General features: G+C 37.6%; 2 protein-coding genes and 1 pseudogene across 2 annotated transcripts in view; 2 read left to right on the forward strand and 1 right to left on the reverse strand.

Annotated features, from left to right (window-relative positions):
• Positions 1-5,121, forward strand: part of LOC129097723 (RNA-binding protein 25-like) — an 11,292-nt pseudogene extending 6,171 nt beyond the window's left edge.
• The window catches only part of LOC129096836 (zinc fingers and homeoboxes protein 2-like), a 99,128-nt gene that overhangs the window by 5,181 nt on the left and 68,233 nt on the right, over positions 1-25,714 (forward strand). The gene's annotated exons all lie outside the window — the stretch shown is intronic.
• Positions 9,746-16,965, reverse strand: LOC129097724 (GATA zinc finger domain-containing protein 14-like). The gene is made up of 3 exons (XM_054606627.1): positions 16,879-16,965; positions 12,879-12,944; positions 9,746-10,711 (listed from the first exon to the last, which is right to left on the reverse strand). The coding sequence occupies exons 1-3, from the start codon at positions 16,963-16,965 to the stop codon at positions 9,746-9,748; spliced, it is 1,119 nt and encodes a 372-aa protein (XP_054462602.1).

The following is a 25,714-nucleotide window of genomic DNA, read 5'->3' on the forward strand; positions in this document are numbered from 1 at the left end:
GTCCGGCTTTTGTTTTTATTAATCTGACAGTTCAGACCTCTACGCATTGCGGTGCGACGAATAAACATGAAAATCCAAAATACTCACAGACGGAGGACCAACGACAGGATCCTTCTGACCCAGAGCAGCGTGTCTGAGCTGAACTGTTGTGTAGTTCATGTTACTGTACGATGTTTTAGTTTCCTTTTAGGGAAATGCACAGAGAGGATTTGAATTCCCTCTGAAAAATAGTTTCACAGTGTATTAATCTAGGGCTTTTATTGTGAAAGGGAAGAACACGAGGAGGGGATCAGGTGCTGAAAGTTTTAAAGTTTATAAGAGTGATAAAGTTTGCTGTCATGGCTCGTGTTGTTGTTCTATAGCGGACATTCTGTACGAAGAGAAACCAAAGCGTCATGTCTTAAAGCTGCATTCTCTCTGCTGTCCACCAGGGGGCGACTCCTCTGGTTGTATAGAAGTCTATGAGAAAATGACTCTACTTCTCTCTTGATTTATTCCCTCAGTAAACATTGTAAACATGAGTTTATGGTCTCAATCTCTAGTTTCAAGTCTTCTTCAATACAGCATGATGTTCATTTAGTAAATGATGCTCCATTTAGAGTCAAACAGACCATAAAGCAGGGGATGCTTTAGGGGCGGGGCTTACTGTGATTGACAGGCCACTGCGTCTCTGTTCATTGGTTGCCAAAAAAACAACATGGCGGCGGCGAAATCGCCAAACTCGAGGCCATAAACCAATGGCTTGACGTCACGATAACTACTTCCACTTCTCGTCTACAGTCTTTGGTCAGATTGAAATCACCAAGTTAATATCGTCTATAAAGTTTAATCAATCTGTTTTTATTTCCAACACGAAGTTGATGTTGAAACCAGTCACCTGACACAGTACGGCGTTTCTCCTAAGAAGTCAAGTTGTTTTATTTATAGAGCCTTATATCATGAATACAAAATGGCCTCAGGGGTCTTTACAATCTGTATACAACAAACAACACCCTCTTTTTAAAAAAAAATCCCCCAAAAATAACCTTGAATGGGGAGAAAAGCGGAAGAAACATCAGGAAGTTTCTTTGACAGACAGACAGGAAGTAGATGTACAAAATAGTTAGTAGAAGTCCTGTGACCTCTGACCTCCTGCCTACACAGACTTAAGAGAACGTTTGGAGAAAATAGGTTCCTTCAAAACGTAATTTACTGCAGTTTCATTGAATTGGAATGTCTTTTTTAAGAGACCTGGCTGTTTATTTCTGCAACTAATTGAAGAAATATGTTGATTTCTTCTTATTGGAAGGCCGGGTTGGCCAAATGTTTTTGAGTGTTTGCCAAATACAGACAAACATAAGCAGTCACGAGCTATAAAATCTGTGTTTCTAGACCAGAAAACCCAAATGTGACAGAACATTAAACACACAACGCTAAAACGTTTGACATGATAGTCGCTTACTGGTGCTCACACATTTTACATAAAGTATTTCTGTATCTGCTGATCTTAAATTGAATACTTTAAATCTAATACAGCGCATGGCCCAAGTGCCCACTTAAACTATTCTGATTTTATTTATAAATCGGCAAATAAGTAAAGTTAAATCAGGCAGAAATTGTTCATGTGGGTTAGTGCCCCCCTCAAATATATTGATGGAAATGTAAATGGGAGATGTAACAAACGGAACAGGCAGAACGGGTAAAATATTGGTTTCTGTGCCAAGAGGTTAGGACGAGACAAAATGTTGTGTTTAAACAAGGATGTTCAATTTGCATACTGTTTAATTTAATAGAAATATGCTCTAGTTATATTCTCGTTTATTTTAAAACATTCAAATGGACCATTAAAAACAGGCGGCGGATCGTTATCCCAGTTTTGTTCATCTTGCTTTTTGTGGCCATTTTTCTTCTGTAACTATTTCTGCGCACAGGAAGATGTTATTCTTAATCCCGCCAAAGTAAAACCAATCGCCTTCAGATGAGGAAACCGTCATCTATTCACGAGCAGAACACCAGACTTATTATGAATCACTAAAACAATCAGAGATGTGGTCAGTGATCCAGAGGACTGGAATGTGATTTAACACCCAGTGCTCACATGGAACATTAAATACTATTGAATGAAAGTAATCTACAGCACAACATAAAGAGTGTCAGACAGTGAAAACACTTTAAAATATTCTATTTAAAGTCTTTATTTAATCAAAACATCTGCATTAGTCGTTAAGCGTTCAGATCTCGTTCGTCATATCTGATGTGGCTCCGTCTGTGTGTGAGGATATTGTGTTGCTTCTGTTGGGCCGTTAATCAATATAATCACCCGAATCTATGCTCATAATAAAACCTATCAATCCTGATCATATTTGTGGGGATAAAATGAGCAACAGGACTGTTAATGATGGAGTTTGTGTTGCTGCTCCTGAGGTTTTTCCACGCTGCCAAGAATAAACCGGGGGGAAACACTGGATTCTTGTAATTGTTTGAACATTTTTGGCAGTGGGAGGATAAATTTTAGGATATTGAATACTGGCACAAAATAGCAGCTTCAGTCCAAAAATATCAGCGTTGACAGAAATAATTCTTTACTGTACATTTTAATGACACATTCCTGAACATATAATCAATGCAGGGATGCATTTTAAACTTAAAACACAGCGACGGAAGAAATAAAAATACAGGAAAAATGCAAATGAGATATTTTTTTGCAGATGAGATAAAACAAGCTCAGTTTGTGGATGCGTGCTTGTCAGCTGAGAGCTCTAATTAATATTAATGTAACATGTAAATAAAAGTGAGACTTCACTTCTGTCATCTGCAGAAAAGAAGAAGACGTGATGTAGAGAGCTGGTCTTTATCCGGCGCTGCAGGGAGCCGTGTGACGGATAAACAAGCCAACAGTGAACACGTCGTCCTCCTCACGACCAAATGTCCGTCCCAACGACACTCAAAACTGATGGTCCCCCCCAAAACCAGCTTAACATCGATCTGTAGTTCAGTCTTGCCCAATAGAACTACAGAGGGAGGTCACATGGGGTTAGAATAAATAATTGGAAAACAAATGTGAAGAATGAAATTGAGCCTGATAGTTTGTTTCTATGGGGGGTCACTGCTGCACTCAAGGGGGACAAATAATACAAAAAATACATATAAATGATACAGGAATTAAAATTAGACACATTTGTGTTTGATTACGCTAAAACATTTAACTTAATTAAATCTAGTTGTTTGAAGATGTTTTCACAGCAATATAAAAGATATTAGAGGTGAATTATGACCAGTTTAACGTCTTAGCACTAACATAATACATAATTAAAATTACTAATGTTAGTTACTAAGTTTTTTATCAATGAAAATACAATCCTTTATTTCCTAATCATTTTGTCTAATCACAATTGTGTTTTTATGCAAATCACCTGTATAGAAGACTTAAACACAGTAAATTAGTTGATGATAATAATATATATTTTAGTTCATTGAGATGAGCCGAGTGAAAACTTTATCTTATTAGCTAAAACAGATGTTGACAAACTGCAAAAAATTGACTGTTAAAAATGGGTAAGAAATCGAAATATTGATGCAATGTTTAAAATCGCAATAATATCGTTACTTTAGTATCGTGATATCATTTTGTGACGTCAGTATCGTGATAATATCGTGAATTAAGTATGGTGATAATATCTTATCGTGACTTAAGTATTGTGACAATATCGCAGTGTGACTTAAGTATCATGATAATATCGTATTGTAACTTGAGTATCATGATAATATCGTCCTGATAAGGTATCGTGACTTAGTTGATAATATCGTATTGTGATAATATCGCGACTTAAGTATCGTGATAATATTGTATCGTAACTTGAGTATCGTGATAATATCGTATCCTGACTTAGAATCGTAATATCGTGATAATATTGTAATATCGTCCAACTTAGGTATCGTAAATATTGTATTGAGTATCGTAATTTAAGAATCGTGATAATATCGTGACTTAAGTGTCGTTATAATATTGTATTGTGACTTAAGTATCGTCCTAAAATCCTGGATTTTTGGCGAGTAAACCAGTACGATGCTAGCTTCCTGTTGGACTTCATAAATACGTCATCCCTGCAGAACGCTATGGCAGGGTGGAAACACACATGACAACATGTTGCTATGGTGATGGAATCAAATATATCAAATACCATTGTTTTTTGTCTACTGTTTTATGTAACTATTCTAGTAAAGCACGTATCTATCATGTTCTATTTATATTTTAAACATCTTTATTCAGAGTGAGGAGCTTTGTAACATACAAATGTAGAATCCGTTGAGGAGTTAAATATTTAAACTTTGCACCGTCTACCGTTACCGTTGCTGATTTTCTCTGGCGGCCAAGTTTCTGTTTAATTTCCTGTCGATTGACTAATTGATATGAGACGCACGTTTACAGCATTAGTTCTAAATTTCACGGAGGACAGTTTATGTTTTTTAAAAGGGGTCACTGTGTGCATCAAACCCAGGTAGCAACACTGCAGGTGGAGAAAGAAAAATCATCTGAATTTCTTCCTTCCTAAAATATATATCCACTCTGGGAAAGTGTCATTTTGACATAATTCTCTGAATATCCTAAAAAAATAAGTTGTGAATTAGTTTCTGTTTTATGCCATCAATCATTTGCTGAAAGTAGGTGTCACTTTTTTTCGGATATGTTATATTTGGAGCGAAAACACTTCAAAAACAGATGCTGTGTTTGTTATCGCTGCTTATATTATTTAGATTTCTTTCCTCCTTAAATCTCCAAGAAGTGATTTTTATTCATGAAGAGAGAGAGAGAGAGAAAAGACTTGCTTATTTTCTCATTAAAGCCTGCAGTGTGTGTGTTTCTCAATTACTCATCACATGAGTGACCAGCAGCACTGATGGGCTCATCAGACAACAACACACAAAAAAACAAAAAAGAAAACGCTGTGATTTGCTGAAGAACCCCCTCCGCTCGTGTCTGGAGCGTTAATTTAAACCTTGTTCCAAACCCTCATTTAGCCACAGAAAGCTTATTGAGGACGCTCCCTCTTTTTCATCAGCGTCCTCATTGATATTCATACGTTTCCTCGTGTTCACACCTGGGGGCCGCCCGCTAACGCCGAGGCCTCGTCTTGTCGATGAACCCCCCCCCCGCCCGGGCTCAAGAGAACTTCAGCGGCGTCGGTTTTCACGGCGGATGATTCTCATTCACATATTTTTCCGTGATTCCTGTTGTTAGCCAGCTGGTTTTTGGACGTTCTCTCCGGGCGAGAGACGGTGTTTCTCTGAAAACAAACTCTGCATTACCATTTGTCCTGCTATCTAGTGTGGTTGTAGTTATTGTGGGCAACGTTGCATTAATATTTTATTTATATTTCATCTTTGCAGTATTTTGGCGTATTATTTTCCAACAAGAGTCCTCATCTGATTTTTCTTTTAAATGATTTATGATTTATTTCAAAACTGTTTCCCAATTATCAATACCTCCCTCTCCTGCCCCACAGTATTATGGGAAACCAAATTGCCCACAAAACAGCTGTCTTCTAGTTGTATTTCAGCGACATTGTCATCGATGTATCGGAAACGTTTTTTTTGTTTATTTTTGATCAAAATTGCGGAAACTTGATAATCGAACAAAAAAACCCCAAAGTTTTCAATTTCCAGCTTCTTTTTCGCAATATTTTGTTTATTTCTTCCTTTGATATCTTTTAGATTTGGACAAATCAGTCAAACAAAACCAACTTAAATACATAATTTATTTTCTGCTTTCAGGAAAAAATTAGCGATCAATAATGAAAATACTAGTTATTTGAGTCTTTATTTATTTTTAATTTAGATTTTTCTGTGCAAATTAAGAAAAACAATCATGCATTTATTGTGGACTATGTTACTTTTGCAGTATTTTGGTGTATTGTTTTCAAAAAAACAAGCATCCACATCTTATTATTTATTTAAAAACAGTTTTTCAGTGTCTATTATCATTATCTCCTTCTCCTACCGCACAGTATTATGGGAAATTGAGTGTTTTCTTAAATTTTTAAGCAACCAAATTGCCCACTGAACAGCTGTCTTCAGGTTGTAGTTCAGCAACATTGTCATCGATGTTTCAGAAATTCAGAAAATTTGAATATTTAGATCAACATTTGTAATTTTTTACAATTCTATTGACAAGGAATTTTAATAATGGAACAAAATAATGTTTCGCGTTCAAGCTTCTTTTTCGTGATAATTTGCTGATTTTTCCTTTTTATATCTTTTAAATTTGAATCAGTCAAACAAAACCAATTTGAAAACTTTATTTTTTCTGTATTCTTTAAGCAACAAATTCATCAATAAAGAAAAAACTCGTTATTTGAGTCTTTATTTTACATTTATTAAGAAAAACTGTATTTGACATATTATGAATATTTCATGGGGGGTTTCTGACCTCATTATTTAGCTTCGTCTTTATTACATAATGTAATATCCAGGGCTGCAAATTAATTCATTTTACATTGTTGAATTAATAATTTTGATTGCTAAGAATTCCATTAATTTTTTTGTTTGGTTCATTTTATTTCAATTAACAGTTCAGCCTGTAAAATTACACAATAAATTAGTTTTTCCCGTCACAATGCCAGAAGACTCTCGACCTCCGGACAAAAAATTATTAATTTATAATTCTACAACATTCAAATCAATACTACTCCATTATCCTTTATAAGGCATTGTCCAGCAAATATGTGGGTCTTTTATTAGTTGGTAAACAACAAAAAAATCCAATCTAGTAATGAATAAATGACCTGTGGGATGCATTCATCATCCCGCTGTGGGTTTCTTTTGATTTTTTTTTGCAGGTCAACTGGCACTCCATGCATTTATATTTGGATTTTCGACATTAAACTAGTTGGAATTAGAAATGAACCCCAGATTATAATGATGATAAATGTCCAGAATACAAGCAATGGTGGCCTGTGTAAAACATATTTTATTGCAATTCTACTCTTTCTTTAATTTGAATCAAGTGAGGCTGCAGAACACAATCTGTACTCGAGCCTCAATATTAACGTGAAAGCTGTCTGCAACAATGTTAGAATTACATATCGTTACCCAACTAACCTTATTAGGTGAAATTATATGATACACCGTGCACCAAAACATCAGGAGCAGCTGTTCTTTGAATAACACAGAGTTTAATTCTCCTCAGACCTGCAGGACACATTTTTATCTTTTATAAAAATTAAACTAAATTAAAGTTAATGTGTAAAATAGATGATTTCTTCACTTAACCCAGGAAGTTTCTTTTTTAATGTAACTTCCTGGTCACGCTGCTCAGACTGTTTAACATATAAATGAGAATAAACTCTTGTTTTTTGGAAAAGGAATCAGAGTTTCTGTTTTCCCTTTTTGAGCTGATTGAATTAGCTCCATCCTGCTGCTCTCCAAATTTAGGATTCGTTGGAATCTGGAGCTCCCAGTCTTCATCTCTCTTTCTCACACACAGTAAAGAGGAAATAGTTTTCTTGGCAGCAGAGATTTGAGACACTGAAAAGCTCTGGAAGGCTTCTTTTTATATCAAAATGTAGATTTTATATTCTAATTCAGGTGGGAAACATGGGAGGAAGGAAACGGTGGCTTCTCACTGTAACATAAGAATAATAAATGATAATTTAAATTGCACTTTTGAAAACACAGGCTACAACGTGCTTTACAAGATAGAAATGGCAGACAAACAACGATACAAACATTTTAAAATAGTTTAAAAGTTGTACAACACTGAGCAAAGATGGAACATATGAGGAAAAATAGACAATTACACTGAAAAACAAAACTTCTAAATAACAAATAATCCAAAACGTTAGAGACTAATTTCAGCTGTGAACTCTCAACTTTGAGGACAAGTTAGAAAAATGTCTCTTGTTATTATCCAGAACATGGCATGCATGCTGTAAGAACACAGATGAACGATGTGTTCAGTCACTGTCTGGCTTTTGTCCATATCCCAAAAAAGACAATAGTCCCAATGAAAATGTATTTTTCACTAATAGTCCCGTTTACCTGCAGCTCTGCAAACTCTGATTAACATAACCTTTGGCAGGCTTTGAGAAAAAGGTTGCATTTTGATATTTACTCATAATCCAAAAACCTGTTGATATCCAGTTTCTTCATGATGTTTAATAGTTGTCGTGATTCTCCTTCTGAGCAGAAATGTGGGCTTTTCTTTTGGTCATGCATCTCTGCTTAGTTGCATAGTTGGTTTGTGTTCAACGCACAGAGCTGGTTTCAAACAGGAAAGAGGCTGAGTGCTGCAAACTGCAATAACAAACACAATTGAGACGCATATTGTGAATGAGCTGTATACATGTCCAAAGAATGCTCCTAAAATCTGATTAATATCGACATATCACACAAGTGTTAATCGGAAAATGCTCCATTTGGAGTAAGACACAAATTAGAATATCCAATTAGTATATATTGTTTACATTAGAGATATTAAATTCTGAATAATAGTGGAATATTAGTGTAAACATAGTGATTTTCACCTGCTAACCTGAACTAAATATCAATTTTGTTACAAGATGATTATTTAGTCACCTCATTCCAAAAAATATGTGTTTGCTGTGTGATGTAGTGTTATTGTTCGCTTCTAATATTTTACAAAGAAATTGCAGAGGCCCTTTTTATTTCAGCGTGGCATGACGCCTAAACTATAAAAAACACTGAAGGAAGACCCTGAATCATTATTGCAGGAATTCTAAATCACCTACATCTCTATTTCTGTAAAAACAGTCAACCAATCAGAGCTTTTGCAAACAGGATGAAGAACGATGATGACATCTTCTTCTGGTTCCCAAAAAAAACAGACAAAGAGTGACAAAAAAAGCTACAAAAGTCAACAAGCGTGGGTGCAAATCGACTCAGCTGAACAGGAATAACAGCTCATAAATTTAAATATCTTCAGGGGAAAAAAAGGCTAAATCATTTATCATTTTATTGCCTCTTTGCACATAAAAACTGTAAAACATTTGCACACAGAAAACCTGCATGAAACACTCAGATTAACTGAATTTGAATATTTCCACTACACGAGATGAATCCCTCCATTGTTTCTTTTATTTATAAGTCTGATTGATTGATTGCATAATCACCGTTTTCATGCCCTTCTCCGACAACTGTAACTCAAAGATCCATCGGGTCAGACGTTACTCACACTGTCCTCTTCACTCGGAACAAAACCCCGCTGCCACCGAGACCACCATCACACCAAATGTGCTGAATGTGATACTCCCTGACGGAGGCTCATTCTTCTCTAATGAAAGAATCTGTTTCAGACGCGGGAGGTGAAGACGTTTCTCTGCTTACCAAACTGTCCCCGTCCACCGTTTTAGTTTTTTTTTTTGGAAAGGAAGTCGTTGTGAAAACTAGAATGATGTCCGGGGGATAAAAGTTGGGGATGAAATCTGATGCTGCAGTTCCACAATCGATCATCTGACCCCGATCTCTTTCATCCAAGTACTTTAGAGCTGCACTGTGACAGAAGAGGAGGCGATGTGTTGTGATCAGAGAGTTGAACAAGATGCAGAAACTAAAAGGAAAAAGTGCCCTGAAAGAATTGAGGAAGACTCTGTTTATATGAGGAATCACAAACTAAAGATAGAAAGAAGGCTGGTTAGGACTTCGTCACTTCAGTAATGTAGACTCTCAAATGACTCACTGTGGACTTACTTTTGTTTCACTGTAAATGAGATATAATGTTTTCAATGCTGGCTCTAAAATTGACGTTTTGTCAATGAGAGTTTTGAACAGAAAAGGGGTTTGAGGTCTTAGTTTGGTTGAGGTTTGAGTTCTTTGTATTGTTGAGGTTTGAGTTATCGGCATGGTTGAGGTTTGAGTTCTTAGTATGGTTGAGGTTTGAGTTCTTAGTATGGTTGAGGTTTGAGTTCTTTGTATTGTTGAGGTTTGAGTTCTCGGCATGGTTGAGGTTTGAGTTCTCGGCATGGTTGAGGTTTGAGTTCTCGGCATGGTTGAGGTTTGAGTTCTTAGTATGGTTGAGGTTTGAGTTCTCGGCATGGTTGAGGTTTGAGTTCTTAGTATGGTTGAGGTTTGAGTTCTCGGCATGGTTGAGGTTTGAGTTCTCGGCATGGTTGAGGTTTGAGGTCTCACTATGGTTGAGGTTTGAGTTCTTAGTATGGTTGAGGTTTGAGTTCTTAGTATGGTTGAGGTTTGAGTTCTCGGCATGGTTGAGGTTTGAGTTCTTAGTATGGTTGAGGTTTGAGTTCTTAGTATGGTTGAGGTTTGAGTTCTCTGCATGGTTGAGGTTTGAGTTCCCGGCATGGTTGAGGTTTGAGTTCTCGGCGTGGTTGAGGTTTGAGTTCTCGGCATGGTTGAGGTTTGAGTTCTCAGGATGGTTGAGGTTTGAGTTCTCAGGATGGTTGAGGTTTGAGTTCTCAGGATGGTTGAGGTTTGAGTTCTCGGCATGGTTGAGGTTTGAGTTCTCGGCATGGTTGAGGTTTGAGTTCTCAGTATGGTTGAGGTTTGAGTTCTCAGTATGGTTGAGGTTTGAGTTCCCAGTACAGTTATTCACGGTATTGGTTGAGGTTTGAGTTTTCAGGATGGTTGAGGTTAAAGTTCTCAGTGTGGTTGAGGTTTGAGTTTTCAGGATGGTTGAGGTTTGAGTTCTCAGTATGGTTAAGGTTTGAGTTTTCAGGATGGTTGAGGTTTGAGTTCTCAAACATTTCAGTAAATTAGTAAACTGTTGGTTGACACAAGGGCAGGGTTCAGTTTTTATGTTTTTTATCTTTCTTGCCAAAAGTCCGTTTTTACTTACTCCTATAGAATAGTTTCATTAATAAGGGCTTTTTTTTAATTGAATTGTGATGTTTAGTCTCCATCTGAATGAATGAATCTGAAACACTTGTGGGGTTTAAACAACCTGCAGCATTTCACCTCCATTTATGTTTGATGATAAACCTTTGTGACTTTGAATATAAATCATAAGCAGGAGTCTCCGTCTGGACATGGCCGGTGTGTTTTGGACTCAGCGGTGCTACAGTATTTTTCTTTTTCCCCCGGTTGCCACCCTGCAGAGCTGCAGCGTATGCAGGTCAGAGTACTGCAGGTATTTGTCATAGTGACCTCTTTCTCTGTGTGCAGAGCCGCCGTTACAGAGATGTGAACAGACAGTCGAGCCTCCTGCTGTTTGATACCTAACATGCACATTAATATTTCACACTGAGCCCGTGCACGTTTGTGAGCGAGTGTGCACGTCCGGCTAGTCGGTTCATGTCAGTCAAAGGAAGTCAATGCTCTCCAAAATAAGAGCAAGCAGGAGTGGATTTTTTTGTAATTTAAAATAAGGGATTTGTTTTTGTTAAATGCTGATTTATTGCAGCAAAAAAGCACATTTTTACTGCCTGTGCTACCTTTTTGGAATATGTTGTAACTGGCATGTTTGCTTTAACTCATTATAACAGTGGAGATGGAAAAGGAAAAGTTAAGTTTTTAACAATGCTATTTTTTAACAACTTTTGTGACCTCTGTTTTTTTTTCTTTGCATGTTTCTGCTTCATTAGACGGTGTGTATTCAGTGTGTATTCAGTGTGTATTCAGTGTGTATTCAGTGTGTATTCAGTGTGTATTCAGTGTGTATTCAGTTGGAAAGGTTACAGGAAAGATGGGAGAGGAAGCAACCTTGGAAAGAAAACGAGTCCAACTAAAACACAATGACATTTTCATTTTTAACTGCCTTTTGTTCCGGTTCTCTCCGTGGCGTGTCGACTCGGGCTCGTTAGTTTCCAACTTCAATTTTTTAATGTGGTAAAAAAAACAAAAAAAACTCCCATGTTTTTTGGTGAGGTTTAGACAAGGCGTAAACCACCGGGACTATTTTTGGACGTCGGCGGCACAGTGTTTGCGCCATCTTGCCATTTCTCCGCCTGACTCACCACCACGACAGGAAATGAACTTCTGTCTTCCTCCACCAGTCACAGCAGCAGATGGGTTCTCCAGAATTCAGCAGCCACTCCTTGCTCTTTTACCAATTAATTCATTCCTTTTTCTTCCCCATCCCACACAAACCTCAGAGCGGTTTGTTTCTTGCCAAAATTACAGAATCACCAGATGTTACCAAACAGAACCAGTTTGGCTGGTTTTTACGTAACTTCCTGCTCAGCAGAAGTTACAAATTGGAGCCAAAAACCAACTGTTTTTTTGCTTCATTGTAGGTTTGTTGTGTGTGGGGGATATAAAAAGTTTTTTTTCAGGTTTATCCTGGATTTTTAACAACCATAAGATATATTAAATAAAATGCTGATCTGATGGTGGCGCTAGGTGAAAAGTCAGACGAGGAAAAACGAATATCTGAACCAGATTTCATGGCAATCCATCCAATAGTTGTTGAGAAATTTCAGTCCATTTGCAATGTCTTCCAAAAATATATAAATGAAGCCATGAGGCCTTTTAAAATGAACACAAAAAACCAATATATCATCTGCTACTCTTTTGGTTCCTGCAACCATTAACATAAGCAAACACTTCTGCAAAAGATCCATTAAATTATGTTTTGGAAGAATTCAGAGCTAAAATATATATATTATATATAAAGAATATTTGCTGGTTTTCTTTGTGTACTTTACTGAGTATCTTTGTGTTAAAGACAAACTGAAGACCTGGATTGGTTCGTAGTAAATTGAGAATTTCTATCTGTTTTCTAATGTTTTATTCCTCATGATGAAGAATTGATTAAACAAGAAAATACTCAATGAGGAAAATAATCAGAGCTGAAACAGTCGATTGACAGAAAATGATTGTTTTTTATTAATAATAGGAGCCATTTTACAGTATTTTCCTCAAACCTTAAATGACCTTTCCTCTCCAGTCAGAGCAGCACTGAAAACTCATCTGTTCAAGAGGTACCTCACATCCTCGTCTTCTTCTTCCTCCTCAATCATCCTCCCCTCTCCGGTTTCTTCCTCCTCTCCAACATCCTGCAGTAGAAATAAATAAAAAGAGCTCTGGTGTTTCTACATTGCTGTCACTTCCTCACCAGACTCACATCCAGCGCTATGATCTCGACCTTTGACCTTTCTTAAGCTTCTTTAAGAGTTGGACTGGATTGTATTGGTTCATAACAACGTCCAGAGGAGCTCGGTTCACTGAGCTGTGTATATAATAAACTATATTTAAAGTAAACTCATTTTGCTATGATTTTAATTGCAATAAACTGATCAAAAGGATGCAGAAATAACTAAATGATAAAGCCAATTTGCCAAAAGTCTAAATTCATGCTTTGTCAGGTCTGTACGCAAGACGGCAAACAAACAACTTTTAAAACTCTTGTTTTCTGAATGGAGTCCATCAATACTAATAACTAATAACGTCATCTAGGTGTAAATACGGCAACGTAGTTATGGTTTGTACCATAGACAGTCACTGGTTCATACATATACATTTATACACAGAGTTCCGTACGGTCTGTGTACAAATATCAAGAAGTACTACCCTGAGCCTTCCACTTATTGTATTCATATTAGTTTGTTTCTGTACTTTTGCTCTGGTTTATGCTTTAGATGCTTGTTTAAGAAAGGAGATGCACTGATGACTTCTGGTGACTAGTAGTTCTCTTGAATACCTATGTTGAATACACTTCCTGTAAGTCGCTTTGGATAAAAGCGTCTGCTAAATGACTGTAATGTAATGTAAAATATGAATACACTAACGATTTCCTCTCTTTCTGATTCAATAACTTCAGGCAGTTTGTGGATCAAGAAAATGTTTTAATCCCGAGTCAAGATAGGCAACTGTAGTCCTGGAATATCTGTTGATTTCAGCTCATAGGTCTGAACGGAGCAGCTCTGGTCCTGCTTGTGTTTCTGTTGTTAATCGGCAGTTGTTTCTTATAAACTCTCCGTCCTGATTGGTCCGTTGTAACCATCTCATAGGGTCGTTGTCTGTTATCTCGCTGAAGGTCCTTGAGGTCCAGATATGATTCTCTCTCTCTGGGTTTGTCCTGAGAATCCAGGTGAAGTGAAGTCAGGTGTGCAGGTGTTGTTTGGAGACTTTTATTTCATGACATCATGCATACAATGAGCAGTCTTTTGTTTCTATTTGGCAGCATCTCATTGGATAAACCGGATCAAGCTGCTCTGTGTATTCATGCATCTTTAGAATTGAAACTCCAGCCAAGTTAAATGCATGTGACTTTGACTTCACACACCTGTTGTCCTGCAGCTTTAATAAAACATGTTCATGTTCATGGAGCCTTTAGAAAAGTAGGAAACCGGAGTTTAACCGTCTGTCACAAACTAAACACTGAGAAGTGTTTGGAATTGAAGCGTGTTCTCATAGGAAGTGACTCTGCTTCTCTGCTTCGTGTTTTTATTCTCTGGCATTTGTTTGTCTGCCCGGCTACCTTTCCCTGAGGTTTTCAAACATGCACCTCCTCTGCCAACCCCCCCCCCCCGCTCTGCTCCTCCTCCTTAGTTTCCCACAGTTCCCTGCTTCACCTATTGAACCCAGCCAGCCAGCCCGGGAATGGAGAGCGAGGGGAACGGCAGGAATGTGGCTCCCGAGTCCGAGCCAAAAACACAAAAAAACAAGGAAGGCAAGAGCTCCAAAAGCCCCGCCTCCTGGGAGCCGGAGCAGCCTTTTCATTGGCTCGCCTCTGTAGGCAGGCCACCAGATCTCTGCACCAATTGGCTGCCTTTTCCATCTTCACTCCCTGCTGCTCTCACGCTGTTAAAGTGTGTGTGTGTGTGTGTGTGTGTGTGTGTGTGTGTGTGTGTGTGTGTGTGTGTGTGTGTGTGTGTGTGTTACCGACAGCACCGTCTTGAGTTCTGGTTTCACCAACAACACTGTGGGATAATTACTCTGTAGATCAGGACATTGTTATGTGTTAGCTCTCGTTAGCTTCTGTGCAGCCCTATTAACGACGTCACACACACACACACACACACACACACACACACACACATATATATTAATGTTGCTGCGTTATTGCCGTCATAAAAATAAGTTAAAGACAGGAAATATGGTTCCAACGTTCTGTGCAAGCTCGGCATCAAAAGCAGGCCGGACGTTCGCCGCTATAGGCCAGGTTCTCTACACGTCTATTAATAGACTTCATCCTACAGGGGAGGATGATAAAGATACGTCGGGTCAGTCGGACGCGTCATCTGGGACGCCGGCGAGGTTTTTTAATGTCATAATGCAGAGACTCCTGCAGGAGAATCCAAACGCTGCAACATGACGAGTGAGGAGGAATATTCTAGTCTCCTATTCTGGTCCAACAGTTGAGGATGATCGGGAAGATTTTGGGTCCAATTTGTGTTACGGGTTAACAGACATAGTCTTATTGTAATCTTTTATTTTGAAGGAACCATTGGTGGTTTATTAAGCAGTAAAACTTTGAGAGCCAGTGAGAGTGGGCGTAATGATGAATGAGCCAATATCGTGGATGCAAAGTGAAAAAAATCATCATCTTAAATATATGTACGCTTTTATTTTGACATTCCCATGGCGGGTCTGTTTCACCATTTGTGAAACAGGCGAATGAAGCGGTTTCACATTTTCTACTGGCGGTGAACCGTTAAACCAAACAGTAACTTGTTTTATTTGAAAACTTTTCAGAGACCAAAAATAGAAATGTTCTTGTATTTTGCAACAAATGAGCAAAGGTCAGACAAACATCTGAAAAATCTAAACATAATTGTGCATTGCAGAATCATTCTTATTATGTTGTTTTCTACTGTTGTAACCTGTAACCCCTCACATTTATCTTGGAGAAAAAACAAATATCACAATGTTTTAAACAAATACCTCCACACAAACATTGGGACCATAATGTTCTGTTTGACTATTTTTGATGAATAATCGTCAGTAATGTGGATTTAATGACTTCGAGTTCAGAAAATTATGTAATTTTACTGTAATGCAGCCTTTGAAACCAGGAAAAGAAAACACTTATACCACATTATGATATTCAAAATCTATGATTGGAATCTAAAGTGACATATTATGATTTATATTGACCTTTTGTTGGGGTCGTGAAGAAAGAAATGTTAACGTTTTTCTTGGTTTTTAGACTGAAATAAAGACAGAAAAGCTTGTAAGTTGAATTAATATAAAGCTGGTTGTCAAAGTAAAAAAAAAGATAATTAAAATATAACTCATTTTCTGGTAAAACGAGCACACGCCCTGGTTAATCAACAAGATGGTGCACTCTGCTGCCATTAAAACCAGTCCAACACACTGGTTTTCATTTCACATTCTAGTGAATTTTCCATTTGGAGGCTGACAGTCGTGCTGCCGACGGCTTCATGTGTTTTTAGCTTATTAATTTCTCACGACGAATGTGTTGATGACTAAACGGTGCGAAAACATGACACGTTCTGTATTTAAACCGCCACATTCTTTGACTTCCTGCGGCGCCGAGGAAGGCGTTCTGTCGTTTACAGTAGACGCTTTAACGGTTATTTATCTTCCTCATGTGGGGGAAACAAACGGGTGAGAGGTGGACGGACTGAAGGCGGCCTGTCAGGTTCTTTCTTCTTTCCTCTGCTGGAGGAAGGAGAGGTATTTGGTTTGGAGCCTGGCTCCTCCACTCATCTGCATCTTATTTGAATTTCCTGCTTGCATAATTCCTCGGTTAATGGGAGAAACTGCTCGGCAACCGCCACAGCTGTTTCGCCTTTCCTGCCTGGCAAAGAGTGAGAGGAGGGAGAGAGAGAGAGAGAGGGAGGGGATGGAAAAATGTTTAGAAAGATGAAAAAATCTGCAAGTCATGTGGTGCAAAAAAAAAAAAAAAAAAAAAAAGAAATACAGTACAAACAACGTGTGATCCCTCCGGAGGCTGCAGGAACGGAGTCAAACACCCTCCCACTCCATGCTCCTCTCTGAATGTACAACCCAACAGCACCACACCCCCTTCTCCAGAGCCGCACTGAGCATGTGCAGTACTAGTGATGAATCCCCCTCCTCTTCCTCCCCCCAGTCCTTCAGCTCTGCCATGCTGGTCCAGTAATTGGTTGGTAACAGCGCCACATTGCACCAGGCGGACTTCAACCAGCCGCATTAGTCTGTTTACGCATTCACAGCCCTATTAGAGGCTGTTTGTTCGCTCATTAGCAAAAAACCCAGAGCTGGAGTTTGAACCCCGACCACAGCCGCTTTAATCAACACAAGAGAAGGCGAATATGTGATTCTGTGGAGGTGACGTTGATACTGAGACGTGTTGACAGCCTCCAGGGTTTCCCCGATAATCTGAGAACTGTGGAACAGTTTGTCCCGGGGATTTAAATCCTGTGTTTAAAAGGTCTTAAGCAGCTTTAATGATCCAAGTTTAAAGGACCAAATGAGTCTTATAAGTGTGTTTTTTAGATTAAGGCAGATCAGGTTTGTGGTACAGTACGAATGTAGTATTCTTTAAATAATGAATTTCCTTCTGTTTTGCATCACATTTGGCCCATTTGTAGTCATTATTCTTGTTGTGAAGCCACTGATGAGCTGTCTCTCTGCTGTCCACCAGGGGGCGACTCCTCTGGTTGTATAGAAGTCTATGAGAAAATGACTCTACTTCTCTCTTGATTTATTCCCTCAGTAAACATTGTAAACATGAGTTTATGGTCTCAATCTCTAGTTTCAAGTCTTCTTCAATACAGCATGATGTTCATTTAGTAAATGATGCTCCATTTAGAGTCAAACAGACCATAAAGCAGGGGATGCTTTAGGGCGGGGCTACACACTGATTGACAGGTATCTACTACGGCGTCTTACAACTTTGACCCTATCACGGCGTATTTTTACTTCTTGATAATATATTGTAACATTTCGGGTCGCCTACATATATTGTATTCAGCGTTTAGTTGTACTTAGCTCCACCTTTTCGTGTCACTTCTGGTTGCAAAAAACCAAGATGGCCGCTGCCAAAATTGCCGAACTCATGACTTCAAAACGTCAGTCAACAAACCAACACATCTATGATTTTAGGTGGCATTGAAACAGTTCTTATAACAATGTGTTTGCGTTGAAGACCATTTTATACAAATCACATCTTTACTTTGACTTTTTTTATTTTAATTTTGAAATAAATTAGAATTTGTGTAATTATTTTTGTCATTCATTAGCGAACATGTGAAAACCTTCTCTGGTTTCAGTTGCTAAATACTTTTGTCGCCTTATGATCCGTAAACTCTGATTGCTATTTTATGTTTCATTATTAACTGTAAAACGATTGCATTCATTTAAAAAAATGAATCATTCATAGATCAATTGATGTAAAAGAATGTGAGTCACATCCACATCATTTAGAAAGCATTTTCCTATTCATCGTGCAGACTTGACCTCACTGAACCCTCATGTCGGCTTTTGTTGTCAAGGCTACGCTATTGTTGTGTGGTTAAGCACTTCTGCATGAGTGCAGATTGATGAAAAAAAGATATCAATGAATGTTCACGTAGTGATCGTGTAACATTAAACCGGCTAAGCAACAAAAACGAGGCTTAAAATTGTGATTATTTCATCAAAAACATTTAAAATATCGCCCTGAATAAACAGTTTGTAGTCAGCAGATCCTGTAAAAAACATTAAATTCTGAGCTCTTCAGAGAAACTATGAAGCCATGATTGATTCATCTGAGACCATCAGTCATGTGACAAAAAATCTGTGAAACTTTCGACTGAATTTAGAAGTTGTAAAAATGTAAATAGTTCAATTTCCCCCCAAACATTGATACTCTTGTGTTCACTGGTAGCAACGTTTATAGATTCTATTGTTTGGCATTTTTTGTAAAATTAATTATCAAAGAAATTCAACTTTAGTTATTTTTTATGATTTATGTTTCGAGTTCTCTCTACTTGTAAGCATGATTGTTCTGTTTCCATAGAGGAGCAGGACTTCTATATATCAGTGAAAATCAAGGCTACAGAGGATTAAACCTCAACACAGGTTACGCTCTTTGAATGTGAGTTATTGTGGACATTTCAATATAAAGTACGGGATATAAATGTACACATAAAGATCAGAAACAGACAGGATGCTGACCGGACGGATCAACTTTTGTTGTTGTGTTTCTGTATGTGAGAGCGAGCTTGTGCACACTTGCACATCCATAATACAATCAATGAAATCTTATTAGATGTCTCTACTCTCCCTTTCTTTATTTTCTGTGTGTGTTTGTGTGTTTCAGTCACAGCTGTTGTGTCTGTTTTTATTACTTTTCTCAGCAGGTGGGGTAGATTCTTTTTTTTCTACCCCCGTCTTTATTCAGCCCGTCTTCTCTTTGTCCCGCCTGTTATTAGCTCGGTCGAGCACCGGTCATCCTGACATATTGAGTCCTCACCGACACGAGATCTCTGGTATCCTGCATCAATAACCGGATCAGTAATGAAATCAGAGGTGTCTTTATTATTCAGCGGCGGTCACTGTTGTGATCCGAAGTCGGAAAAAAGGGGCGGATTGGTTTCGAAAGGAGCTTTTGAATTTATTGAGCTTTTGCGTTCATGTTAAATAAAGGTGTTTTCTGTGGTTTTACCTATTTTCATTCACCCAAATCATATGTTGCACTTATGTGTTGGGTTTATTCTGGATGATTTGTGAATTGAAACAAAAAAAGCTTTTATCGATAATGAATCTGCAGCTTTATTTTGATATTTTGATATTCGTTTAAGTCACTTTTCAAGCAAAAACACAGAAAACCTGAAGGTTCTCTCATGTTTGGATTTGCTGCTTTTCTTTGTCTGAAATCGTACTGTTGGCTTTGAAAATCAAACAATATGAAAATAAGACATTTGGCTTTGTGTAATTGTGACACAGCAATGTTTTAAAGACCAAATGATGAATCAAGAAAATAATTGTTTGAGTTTGTAAGTCAGTCTTGTAAATAACCCAAAGTAATATGAATATTAAAAAGCAATTACATTAAAAAGAGATGAGACATATCTTAAAGAAAATGATGTGCTCACATTAATAAAAATATATATATTTTAAAGATAAGACACAACATTTTTAGTTACTCTAAAAGCTTCATTTTTGAAGGAAGAATCTCAACTCTGTAACACCACCAAATATTCACAAGTGGACTATTTTTGGGGCCAAAAAGGTCAGCGACATCCCTAATCATCACAAAAATACCTTCATTGTGATATCATTTCAGCCTTATCACCCATTCTTACTGTTAGTCGGTGGGGTGATCTGTTAAATGAAGTGACGATAGTCAAATATTTTGGAAAAAGTCAATCTCTTACACCTTTTTACGTATTCTGAGGCATTTGTTGTTACATCCTATTGATTGACGTATACAGACAAGCTTCTCAATATAACAGATATTAAGCTGAAAGACAGATTCAAGGATCATTAATTGACATTATCCAACACAGGGATGCACAAACAAATCCAGTTCTAGCACTGTAACACAACAAACGCATGACAAAGAAAACTAAACAACAACAGTAGCACAATCCTGTAGTGTATTTTGGGAATTTGCATCATAAGGAATGTAAACAGCTGCAACACAAAGCAATTATCTGGGCAGATACTATGTGTGACATCTTCACATATAGAAATAAACATTGTCCATCAACAAGCATCATGATGTAACACAAAGTCTTTGTATTTGTCTTTAGGGCTGGTAGTAGTTCTTTAAAAAGCAAAATAAGAAGCCGTACATCATCAGTAATGAATAGAAACCCACTCCTGTTGTCACACGTTCTGATGCCAAACAGAAAGAACTGAAACATCCAGGTTCCTTTGAGCAAGGCAGGAGGCAGCGTAGTGGATGAATCCTCCCTGTCTTCTCCATCGCTCTGTTTCTGGAGCGTCGGCACAGATTCCTCTCATAAATTCAGGCCTCGTTGTCTCTCTGCAGGTCGCGCCTCGCTGGAAATCCCCACAGTGTCAGTAATGTGTTTTCATTTAGACAAAAACAAGCAGATTAGACTCTTGGCTCGCTGGGTTTTGTGTAAATTTAAATGTAAAATACTGAGGTTTTTGTGATAAACATGCCTTAATGACAACAACGTGTGATCGGCGTTAATCCTCTACAGCTGTTAATGTGGCGAATGTGGTTTCATTCAAACAGCGAAATCCCAAACAAACCGATGCACTTGAAGGCATCAGGTGTTTTATTTCGGAGATAAAGCAGTTTCTTAAAAACACACATACGTCTATGAACGCCATCTTTAACCATTAGCTGGTGGCGTCTGATGGGTAACTGCTTTTCTTTCTTAGTATCTCCTCATGAAATCCATTTAGCATCTGTTCTGGAGCTTTTGATCTGATAACACTATCTTCCTCAGCAAATGGAGATTGCCCAGTTGTCAGGCATTCTCAACTTTTAAGGCAACATGGATAAGAAGTCGTTAAAGTGCTCAAAAAGAAATTTCTGAATCTACAAGCCCTGAAGAGGAAGGTGGTGTTGTACAGTGGAAATCTCCAGAACAGCTTATTAATGGACCATAAGGTGAGATTGTTTTGTCAGCAACCATATTACAATATTGTAAAGCAACAAACCACCAAACAGACAGGAATTGACCTTGAATGGTTGAGGTTAGGCGTTGACTTTGGACGGTTGAGGTTAAACATTAACCTTGAATGGTTGAGGTTTGGCTTTGACCTTGAGGGAAATATCTCTATGGTTAGGTCGTCGAGCAGCTACTTGCGCAATATTTTTTGCAAGTTTTCACAATTTGCGTCTCCCCATCTAGTCTCTAAATGTGTCTGTCTGCTGGTTTCTTCAGAGTATGTCGTGTACGATGGGTTTATCAGAGCTTTTTTGATCATTTTATATCATTTTAGAGTGGAATAAATCAGAGAGTATTGTTTAATATTTGACGTGGCAGGTACCACTTTGTGTTTCCATAATCCCGCCCGGCTGACTATCACTGTAAACAAGAGTCCCGTCTTTAATTGACCTGATTGATTAAATTCAGGTTTGGGCAAAAAAAAACAACACCCACTCACTCCTGCCACTAAAAAAGAAAACCCACAAAGCTAATTAATTAGGGCCGACCGGCTCATTTGTATGCTTTGTAAGCACTAATTAAGATATGCAAAGTATCCAGATGAGCGCCGCGGCCTAGATGTGTTTTAAAGGAGAGTCGTCCACAAAGAGGTTTCTGACGTCCTCCGTTAATCTGAGACTTGGTTGCGGCAGACTCAGGAAGTGCAGGACGTACGGAGGATGTGTCTCGTGACTTTGGCTGTTAAATAATAATAATACGGCGTGTGGTGACGGCGAGCAGCTGGACCTCACGTATGATGCAAAAGGACTGTAAGACCAGGAGAGGAATCACTTACTGTAGATGTGGACTAAACAAAATGCATTAGCAGCTTTTTGTTTGTGGGTATTTGAGCTGATATTGTGATGATTAATGATTAAAAACATAAAGAAGATCTAATAGAAAGTGTTCACGGTGAGGTCTGAGGGTTATTCAGTGTTTTGGACACTTTATAGAAGGACGCACTGCTTTTGAGTCATTTCTCAATGCATTCAGGACCACAAATGAATTCCATTCACCTCTACTCAATCGTGTGTTAGAGAAAGATTTATTAAAATATAATGTTCTGTTCTTTATTCAAAATATGCAGAAACAAAATCAAAACAGTTATAATCAAAACGAAAAGAACTGAACATAACACGACGGCATCATCACTGTTTAGCACCATTCTGCATCCATCACATCTACAGAAACAAAAAATAATGAACCTTACAAGACTCACTGAGTGTTAAGCACCAACAATAGATTCCATTTACCTCCACTGATTCTGCTGTTAGAGACAATTTCATTTTTTAAATAATAATAATTATTTATTCCATATATGCATCCATCACATCTACAGAAACAAAACCAAACAAGACTCCAACATCACTGAGTGTTAAGCACCAAAAATGAATTCCATTTACCTCCACTGAATTACGTGTTAGAGACAGATTTCCTTTTAAATAAATCACTGACTGCTTATGTTTTTATTTATATTAATCTGAGTTTAAACAATCAGGTTGGATACTTGAATTTCAAAATAATGTTCCCTGATTTGTGACAACCTGAGAGTTTTGAATTAACGAACATATTGCCGAACAAAACAATAAAAAAAAAAGCTCAACCTTTCAAATTTGAATCACAACTTTGGCATTTTTTAACTTGTTTTCTTAAAGTTGTTGTACGGCTTTTTGAGTTTATAGATTTATGGTCTGAAAACTAATTAAATTAAATTTAAAAAAGAACAAAACATATTTATTTATATATATATATATATATCAAAGTAACTGCTGAAACTCAGCTCGTGTCACACAACGTAATGTAACACAACAATCAGAGATGGATATTTTAAATATATATATCTGCATTATGTAATTTTGGGGAACTCCTTTTAAATCTTCAAGAACAGTAAATATAGACTAAAAACAAAGTTATATTGTACAATTAAAACAAACGTTGCAACAAGAAATGTACGTCTTCCTTTGTGGTTCAGCACATGTGGCAAAACTGTGTCATGTGATCAGTGTGCAACAAATCTTTACTGTTTGTTTGTTTTGTGTTTTCTTTGATGGATATTTTAATTGTTTCTTATGATTTTGTTATTACATTTAGTGTGTTGTATGTTATATGCCGTTTTATATTTACTTTCATACGGTTGTACTTGTGTCACCGCAGTGACGATAAACTTCTTGCATCTTGAATATATCGCCATAGAAACCATGGATACAGAACTTTTACTTCAGTCTTACCATTTAAAAACAGTCCTTAAACGTTTCCCATACATAATCTTGTAAGAAAACCACCAGTTTCATCTTCAACCCATCGTTGGGGGAAAAAAAGGGTTGAATATCACCAGATGTACTACTTTTTATCTGAGCACTTGAACGCACCGTGGGGCTTTCTCAGATTGAGTAATAAACAGTAAAATTTAAATACTGTTGGTTTCCGTGTGTAGTAGTTTAGTGTAGTGATGATCACCTCTGGGCCTCTTCAGCAATGTGAGCGCACTCTACACACACACACACACACACACACACACACACACACACACACACACACACACACACACACAGGCTGGTTAGTGTTGGGTTCGGTGACGGATGGAGGATGAGGTCAGTCCTGAGGGGGATCCAGACTCTCTGGAAAAGACCTGTTGTTCACTCTCACTGTCTGTCTGCAGACCTCTGGTGAGCTCATCCACTCCGTCACACACACACACACACACACACACACACACACACACACACACACACACACACACACACACACACACACACACACACATCCCGTCTTAAAGGATCTCCGTAATGTTTAGATGCTGATGACCAACTGTTTTATTTTGGAATCAAAGGCATTTATTTTTATGTTTGATGTTTGCGTGTCACGTTCTGTAAAAGCTGCTTTTCATTGGTTGGATTTATTAGAAGTCGTCGTCGTCGTCCTTTAAGGTTCTGCTGATCAAAACACAGCATTTACAGATTTAGCTTTTTCAGAATAAAAGCTTTAAATGTGATTTTTATTTGATTTTATATGTGTATTACCAAATTAGGTATTACTTGAAAATCTGAAATCTGTTTACCTCTAAATTTAGTGGAGCTTTGTTCACGGCTCTTCTTCAATAAAACAAGACTACCAATAGTGTAGGGATGAAGAGTAAGTAGCAAAAAAACTGCTGATGAAAACACATTTACTGGTTTTGCTTTTACAGAATAAAAGCTTTTGAATATCAAAATAACAAGGGCTTTTAATGTGAAAAGAATATTGGAAAATTTGTTTATCAACGAATAAGTGCAGCTTTGTTGGCGGCTCTTTTTCAATAAAACAAGTATAAGTAAGTAATACTGCAGAGAGGTAGAGTTAGAAGCAAAATACAAAAGGGAACTTTTATTGTGAAGGACTTGAAAATCTGAAATCTGTTTACCTCTAAATTTAGCGGAGCTTTGTTCGTGGCTCTTCTTCAATTAAACAAGACTGCTAATAGTGTAGGGATGAAGAGTAAGTAGCAAAAGTAACGGGGGATGAAAACACAACATTTACTGATTTTGCTATTTCAGAATAAAAGTTTTTGAATATCAAAATAATAATGACTTTTAATGTGAAAAAAACATAATAAAATGTGTTTATCACAGAATTATCGCAGCTTTGTTAGCGGCTCTTCAATAAAACAAGACAATCTATAATGCAGGGAGGAAGAGTAAGACGCAAAAATATTGGGACTTTTATTGTGAAGGATTTATAAGAAGTTTATCACTAGATTAGCAGAGATTTGTCAGCAACTGTGAGCTTTGCGGATTTATTTTTTGGATAAGTTGTTTTATACAAAGCCGAGTTAAACTGATTTAGATGTGCATCAGACAGTACGCAATAAAAAGTGAAATAATACACAATAGATAAATAAAATACAAATATAATAGACCGGAGTGTCATGAAAGTGTGGTCCTGACTTCCTGTCGCTGTTGTTCATCAGAGCCGGTCTTTTGTAACAAAGTGAACTCTGCTGAGGTGAGAGTGTCGGGGGTTCCCCTCGGGTTCTACTTTGTCTCATCACTTCCTCCTCAGACGTTTATCAACGTAATCAATGGTGATGATTAATTATTGATCTGCTGGCCGTGAGATGAATCACTGAACATTTAGGGTTCAAATCAAATCAAACAGACGTTTATCTCAAAGGACATTTTGACGTCTTTTAGCAGGAAACGGGTGAAACCACTGATATCGACGAGGGCTGAGTCCCATTTAGTGTTCAAGGAAGTGAGTCAGTATATTTCAATAAAATTCAAAAA

This window comes from Anoplopoma fimbria, chromosome 10, assembly GCF_027596085.1.
Source record: "Anoplopoma fimbria isolate UVic2021 breed Golden Eagle Sablefish chromosome 10, Afim_UVic_2022, whole genome shotgun sequence".
Classification (NCBI taxonomy): Eukaryota; Metazoa; Chordata; class Actinopteri; order Perciformes; family Anoplopomatidae; genus Anoplopoma; species Anoplopoma fimbria.